General features: G+C 42.3%; 1 protein-coding gene across 1 annotated transcript; it reads right to left on the reverse strand.

The window, feature by feature from the left end:
- Positions 1–1,103: 1,103 nt before the first annotated feature.
- On the reverse strand, positions 1,104–4,496 carry LOC148741468 (uncharacterized). The gene has a single exon (XM_088741304.1). The coding sequence runs from the start codon at positions 3,631–3,633 to the stop codon at positions 2,953–2,955; it is 681 nt and encodes a 226-aa protein (XP_088597430.1). The 5' UTR covers positions 3,634–4,496; the 3' UTR covers positions 1,104–2,952.
- Between the last annotated feature and the right edge of the window lie 3,202 nt (positions 4,497–7,698).

Genomic DNA, 7,698 nt, shown 5'->3' on the forward strand with positions numbered 1-7,698 from the left:
ACTTCCCTCATCATCAGAAACAAAACCTACCGACGTTTTTCCGATTTTGATCGATCTTGTTCGTAATTTCTCGATTATAACCCGAAAGCTCAGAATGAGCTGCAAATAAAGCAGCGGTTTCTCCCAATTTCCCCCTTCCACGTCTCCTCTTCCGTCTCTTTGTTGATCTTTGTGTAGTTACCAAAATGGTGAGTATATGTCCTGCAGAATCTCTCGAGAATCCTTGCCATCTTTGCATTATTAGTGCGGGAAATAATACAGATAGAAACTTTATTTATATGTCTGCACCATAAATTTATGTGGGGATTGATTCTCAAGCCACAATTCTTATATTTTAGGAGGGATTATCGGTTGACCTGATGAACCGATATGCCAGTCCAATCAATCCTGCAGTCTTTCCTCATCTGACCATTGTGCTGCTTTCTATTGGAATATTCTTTATGGCCTGGTTCTTTGTGTATCCTTTTAATTGTGTTCCGCATGAAGTTGCCTCCGTAATGTAGCCTCTATAATGAGCCGATGTACTACTTTTACTACCTACATTTGTACACTCTAGACTCAGAATAGTACTTCCATCCAAGTTAGCGTATAAAAAGATTACAAGGATTCAAATTATGAACTCATCGAGATATTGTCCGGTAATCAGTTTAACAGATGTAGAATTCAAAATGTAGATCTTTTCAATTTAGATATATGGGATCGATACTTTTGTAATTGTTATCATTATGATAACAATAACAAAAGTATTGATCTTCAAACTGAGGTGGTTCGAGTCACCAAAATCTCTCTCTAAGGTCCTTTCCGTGTTTTAAATTTTACTGACAGTTCAGGTCGATGATTTTTTGTCTGATTCATGCAACATTGAAGACATAGCAGTGTGCTAGAAAGCTTGAGTATTCTTTGGCGTAACCTTCATTACAACAAGATAATTTTGTTTCATCAACTGAGTTGATAATGTGAATTGGCAACCTTTAAGAGTTTCAAAGCAGACGTTTTTAGCATTAACCTGTCATCAGAGCAAATGGTGAAGGGCCAACCAAATTATCTTTCTATAAATAAATTATCGGTTTGGAAGTATTATTTTCTTTAACTATTACTCCAGCTATGAAGTCACTTCCACCAAGTACAGTAGAGACATCTACAAGGAACTGCTGGTCTCTTTAGTGGCATCTCTATTTATGGGATTTGGAGTGCTTTTTCTGTTACTCTGGGTTGGAATTTATGTTTGACAGGAAGGACATGACCAGAGAAACCATCTATAGAAACAATAACCACATTATAACAACTTTCAAGAAAGAACAGTCCTGATATGCATGGCATCTGTCAATGTGAACACTTGTATTTTGCCAAAACAGAAGTTCCTAAATGAATGTGATAATAATAAAGAACAGTAGTTGCATTTGCTAATTTTGAATGAAGTTGAGTTTTATTTGTGTGCTCTAAATGTGGCAATGCTATAGTGTGAGATATCAGAGGCAGTCAACTTGTCTGATCAATCCTGGTCCTACTCAAAACATGAGGTTTAAAGAAAGAGATACAGTATGTTGTCATGCTCTATGGAAACATTAGAAAGCTGTATTTTAAGAACTGAACAGGATCATCACTTCATTAGTGTAGCATTTCTCATGCACAATTTTCTTCCCCCTCCATTATTGCTTTGCCTAAAGCATGACCTTTATTCTTTATTGTAGTACAGCATTATTGGATGGGGATAGGAAAAATGCTTGATTACAAAAATATTGAATTATGCTGAGAGTTCTGCTTTGTCTTGGCAAGGTTGGACAGAGATTGTGTGAGTAGAGGCTTCTGCTGATGAGCCATCTTCATTCTTTATTCCATTTTTTGTTGTTTAGTTGTTCTTTATGTAGAAAGTTGGTGAAGTCTGCACTTGATCCAAGTTGCCCTGACTCAGCCCAGCCAGAGCTTGTCTTGGTTTCCTTATCATGAAGTGACTAGGACTATCACTACTTTTCCCCTGGTCACAAGGTCACGTCCCATTGTTTTGTCAGGCTTCTCCGGCCATTCACCAGTAGCCATTTGAACCACTGGGTGGAAAGAGACACTGTGAAAGTGAAGCGTTTTGCCGAAGAATACAACACTTTGATGCGGCCATATCTAGAACACAGACCAGTTGACCCTGAATTCAGCACACTTATCATTATGCTACAACATCCCTTGTTTTTTTTCTTATGTAGAGAAATTGTCACATTGAGAACAAAGAGCAGGATCTTTTCCTTCATTAGTGTACAGGATTTTCAGTCTTAGCATTTGCTTTGTGGGGTATAGTGGATAAGAAAGTAAGTTATGCAGGTCTGCAGTGATTTTGCCGCATACATGTATCAAAACAGTCTTTTTTTTTTTTTTTTTTTTTTTTAATCCAAGTTTTTGGTTTATGTATACATGCCTCGTTTACTTAAATGTTATCATTCTGTTTATGCTGGCTTTGGGCACTGCCAAAAGGCTCTCAGTCTCCATTGATAAAACATTTTATATATATGCGTATAATTTTATATTCATCTTGGAATGGAGTGGATAGAATACTGTGTAATTACCACAGGCGTGGAATCTATTTCGATGGTCTTAAATGGGGGCCAGTCTTATAACTAATTTCTGTGATGATATTCAGCCAAATACCCAAGAGAGTGTGCCATGTACATTTTATGAATGAAGACCACTGGTTATTCATTTGCTATTTCATGTAGCTTTAAAGAGGTCATGGCTTATGTAGTTCGTGTGTAGATGCTTCCCATACTTTTGAGGCAAAAGACACTACAGCCAAAGGAATAAAGCATACCATAAAGTTGTAGCTGGCAGTAAATTAAACAGGAACAGATGTCTCACAGCATTGACTCCCGATAAGTGCTTTTGTAAAAGGTTTTCGGCTTCAGGGGTGACGGATTAATTCGCAAACAGAAAACTATAAGAGTTTTAAAGATGAAAGGATTATAGTTGCTATTTATTTCCAATAGTTGGCAACCGGCAGGATTTTAACCCGATTTGTGTTTCCTCTGCCAACGCGTTTGAGATTTTATCACTGTTTTCCCTGATATCTGGTGCATACATTGAATTCGAACCAAAATTTTCCCTTAATTCACCAAATGATGTGAATAAAGGAACTGTAGCTGATCTAGTGAATGTTCCATGCGGATTTGTTGTCAAAGTATGAGACCGACGCATACGGTGTCCTGTATAACTACACCTGCAATCTGGACTGGGGAATGGCGTGACGGCGCTGCACTGCGTAGCAAGAGGCGGTGGATGACTTTTTACCAAAGGTGGCTGGGCGGAATTGGCCCGTTTGCGGACTGAGTTAGTCGAGTTTTCACTCCGTTGTGCTAAAATGGGATACCCAGAATTGACCTGCTGTAACCTTCGCCTTTCTAGTCCTATGTGCGGTGTTTCTCGCACTGTTTGAATACCATTCAATTGCCTTACCAGCGTTTGCTGTTCTTTGAAGATGTGGCGATTTCTTATCACATGTTCTAAGTGTATTGATTGCAGTTGGTCCTGTAGTCTCCTATCTTCCAAGCTATTAGAACGGCGAACTCTAGCCACGCGATTAGAGAAGCATGAGGGAGGATCTCTATTAAAGATGGACAGGTCTCCTTTTCGCGTGATCGTCCGGTTTGACATTTTTCACTGTCTCGGTTCTCCGGGCGGATATTCTTCGGTTCGAATCGTTAAAATCGATCCCAGATATTCCTTACCAACTTATTACTTACTTTTCTCCTCAGTTTAATCGAAGTTCTTACATTGAGCGCAAACTAAAAGCATCATAAAATGATGCCTTTCGCGCCGGCAATCTTTAGACCAAGTTAAAAATAGGACTTTTCGAATCTTCTCCGGTGTCTTCAGGTAAGAAGGCAATTTGGAATGTCTTCAGTGTCAAGCCAAGATGACGAAGCTCAACAGCAGACCTTGCTGACCAATGGGCACTAAGCGTTCTCAAATACTTCCAACGATGACAAACAGTTTCTCTTTGAATGTTCTTAAAGGCTTGTTTTGACTTAGTTCCTCGTCTTGGCAACGTCCTCGAATAAATCTGTCAAGAAATACCACGCGAATTCTTGCTATCTCATTGCATACATGTCCGGCTTAGTGGGTCGATCCATCAATCATTTAGCTTGTCTTTAACGGTGGTCTGCTCCGGCGAAGAAATGGTTAGTGGATATTAAGTAAAAAGACAATAATCAACGTGTATGGTAATCTATTTAGATCTTGGCGTTCCAAAATGGTGCTAAATTTGCCGATAATTATCTCGGTAGCCAGAGAGACTAGATGTTGTTGTTAAAAAGCAATCAAGAGAAACCTTAGATGACCACAAGTAACTGACACTAGCTTGAGACTAGACACATCATCACTGGTATAGAATATCATTGAGATATGAACAAGCTTTGATCTGTGTGGTTTCTTATCAAAATTCTAAGAATTCCCTCCAAAGGTCTCTGTAGGAGGAGGCATACCAGATCCCTCTCTCGTCAAAGGTCTCTTTAGGAGGAGGCGTACCAGTTCCCTCTCTCGTCGTAATCGTTTGTTACGTTACGTAAACGTTAACCAAACAGTTTCAATAAAATGCGTGATGGTTCTCAGCTTAATCACCTTGACTGTGCCAAAAGAATTTTAAAAAAAAAAAAAAAAGAAAAAAAAAATTATGAAGAATTAAAACTCGATTAGTGGTCGATCTCAGCTCGCGCCCGGCAATTGCGGGTGAGTAGAAAAAATGGCATGTGATCGCGTTATCGACTTTGCCCTTTAGCGGATCGGTTAGGTTCAGGCTAAAGGAATCCAGTGCCTCAGCGAGTTTCTTAGTGTCATTTGGTGTTACTCAGTAGCTCTCAGCGCATGATTCATGATGAGATTGCTAAATATATAAATTATTTTGTTTCTTGCGAACCAACATTTCATGAGCTGACTGTATGATAGTGTTGCAAATAGGGGAAACCGGAGGAGTCCCTAGTGACCCGAAACCTAAGTTTGAAGGAAGGTGTCGATCTGAAGGCGTACGATTCCGTTCGCCTTCACTCGTTTTTGGGCGATTTCGTCCTGCATCGGGCGCTTCGTTCGTTTTCGGGTGCCTCCGTCCTATTTCGGGCGCGTTCGCTCGTTTTCGGGCGATTTCGTTCTCCGTCGGGTGCTTCCGTTCGCATATATTTTCGCGAATTTCGGGTGCCTCCGTTCTATTTCGGGCGCGTTCGCCCAATTTCGGGCGACTTCGTTCGTTTTCGGACGATTGTGTCGTACGTCAGACGCTTTCGTTCTTTTTCGGGTGCTTCCGTCCTACTTCGGGCGTTTCTGTCCTATTATGGGCGCGTTCGCCAGATTGCAGGTGCCTCCGCTCGTTTTCGGGCGAATTCGTCCTACTTCGGGCGCCTCTGTCCTATTTCATGTGAGTTCGCTCGATTTCGGGCGCCTCCGCTCGGTTTTCAGCGATTTCGTCTGCTTCCGTCCTACTTCGGGCGTCTGTGTCCTACTTCGGGCACGTTCTCCCGATTGCGAGCACCTCCGTTCGTTTTCGGGCGATTTAGCCCTGCGTAGGGCACTTCCGTTCGTTTTCGGGTCCCCCGACCTATTTCGGGCGCGTTCGCCCGATTACGGGTGCCTCTGCTTGGTTCCGGGTCATTTCGTGTACGTCAGACGCTTTCGTTCTTTTTCCGGTGCTTCCGCCCTACTTCGGGCATCTCTGCCATATTTCGGGCGCGTTCGCCAGATTGCGGGCGCCTCCGCTCGTCTTCGGGTCATTTCGTCCCACATGGGACGGTTCCGTTCGTTTTCAGTCGTCTCTGTCCAACTTCGGGCGCATTCGCCCGATTTTGCGCGTCTCCGCTCGGTTTCTGTCGAATTCGTCCTACGTCGGGTGCTTCCGTTCGCCTTCGGGTGCCTCCGTCCTACATCAGGTACCTCTGTTCTATTTCATGTGTGTTCGCCCGATTTCGGGCGCCTCAGCCTGTTTTCTGGCGATTTTGTCCTTCTTCGGATGCTATCGTCCGATTTTGGGCTTTGTGGTCCGTTTTAACGTCTTTCTTCTTTGGCGTGGTACTCCCCTGATTTCCAGTTATAACTAACCACATGCTTGAAACTTTGCAAATTATAGATAAACCTTATCGTGTTTAACTAGGAAAGACCACTAAGCTGGAACGTGTGATAATATCAGACTGAACGAAATAAACCGTTTATTTCGTTTAAGTTAAACTGAAATGGAAAATAGTGTTTTCCAAAAACTACTTTTCAAACTTGTGAAGGGCTCGCTAGTCGCAAGAACATATCCGTTCATTTGGATTCATTCAGCTTATCTAAGAAGGGAATCTATGTTCGATCTCGGAGGCCAAAGATTAACAAAACAGACTCACAAGGATTCTACTGTTATTTATTTAGCCTTGTCAATCTTGACAATGTACTTCTACAAAATCATGAACATGTACCCTAAGGGACGCTGGCCTTGTGTTTAAGAAAGAGTACGTAATGAATTCCGGTTTAACAATCGGACAATCACACAATGTAGCTGATAATAGTTTATTTTTAAGGGGGGAGGAGATGCCGTCCTAATATTTCAAAGAAACCTGACTATCAAGGGTCGAAGTGTTTTCACTACAGCTTGAGACCATCGTTCACAATATTTTCGTTCACAACAGCGTTCTCTTCCCTCTCGCAACTTGAGTTATTTGCCTTTTTATCGTCAGTAAAATCCAGAAGATTATACTTGTCCTTACTGCTGTCACACACGGGAGGACAGTTGACCGTCAAACTTCTTTGCCTCCGGACAGTGGTAACTTGGTGATAGCTGTTCACACCGTTGCTTTTATTTTCGCCGGAGATTTCGATCACTTTTCCGTTACTCACTTTGGGTCTGCAATTTGTAGTGTAACGCCTCCTTCCTGACTTAACAGCTCTGGTAGAACACAAATCTTGTGCATTGAGTTTGTTTTGTTCCAGCCCTTGACACACTTCAAACACCCTTCCTCCCGAAATATTTGGTGCATAGTTGGTGCTGTAACTGCGCTGTCTTCTTTCCCCTCCACCTGTTAGTGATTTCTGGCTGCTTCTTATCTCTTCCCCTCTCTTTTGCCAACTATTGACTCCAAATTCTGACCCTGGCATTGTTGCACCATCTTTGTTTAAAATGTGTCTTCTTCCTCTCCAAGTCCAGTTTGTGCTCTGTGAGAATTCGAAGCTTAATTTCCTCGATCTACATCGATGATCTAGACCAGATCCCTCATGCTTAATTCCGTCGGAGCCCCAAAAGTCATCTTCTCCGAGCCTAACGGATAATCCGTCATTTCCCCTATTTCCTCCCCATGCGGAAATGTGTGGATAAACACCAGTGCTGAGGCTTCTCTGGCGTGACTTTGAATTTCGATTGACAGAGGCGGAAATCTTAGGCCAGCCTTCCGAAGGCGTTGTACAAATATTATTGTGGAGACCCCATGGCTTTTTCTTGACGTCTGTTGAAAGTTCTTCTTTTCCTGAGCCCAAAGACGCAATGTACATGTTACTTTGGCTCTTGGATCTAACACAAACCCGTGGAAGCTTGGACGAGGAGCTCTTACTGTCACTTTCACCAGCAGACAATGTACGGGATCTTTCCGTGTTCTGCCCGGCTGAACCATACTGGCGAGTTTCTTTGCAGGAGATCTGCTGGAGTAGCTTCCTCCTTTCGATTCCAAAAGTCGGATTTTCTTTAACCTGTCGAATTTCACTGAG

This window comes from Stylophora pistillata, chromosome 1, assembly GCF_964205215.1.
Source record: "Stylophora pistillata chromosome 1, jaStyPist1.2, whole genome shotgun sequence".
Classification (NCBI taxonomy): Eukaryota; Metazoa; Cnidaria; class Anthozoa; order Scleractinia; family Pocilloporidae; genus Stylophora; species Stylophora pistillata.

Excerpts from the sequence above, each read along its gene's own strand:
- LOC148741468 (XM_088741304.1), bottom strand. The coding sequence starts at position 3,633 with ATGTCAAACCGGACGATCACGCGAAAAGGAGACCTGTCCATCTTTAAT.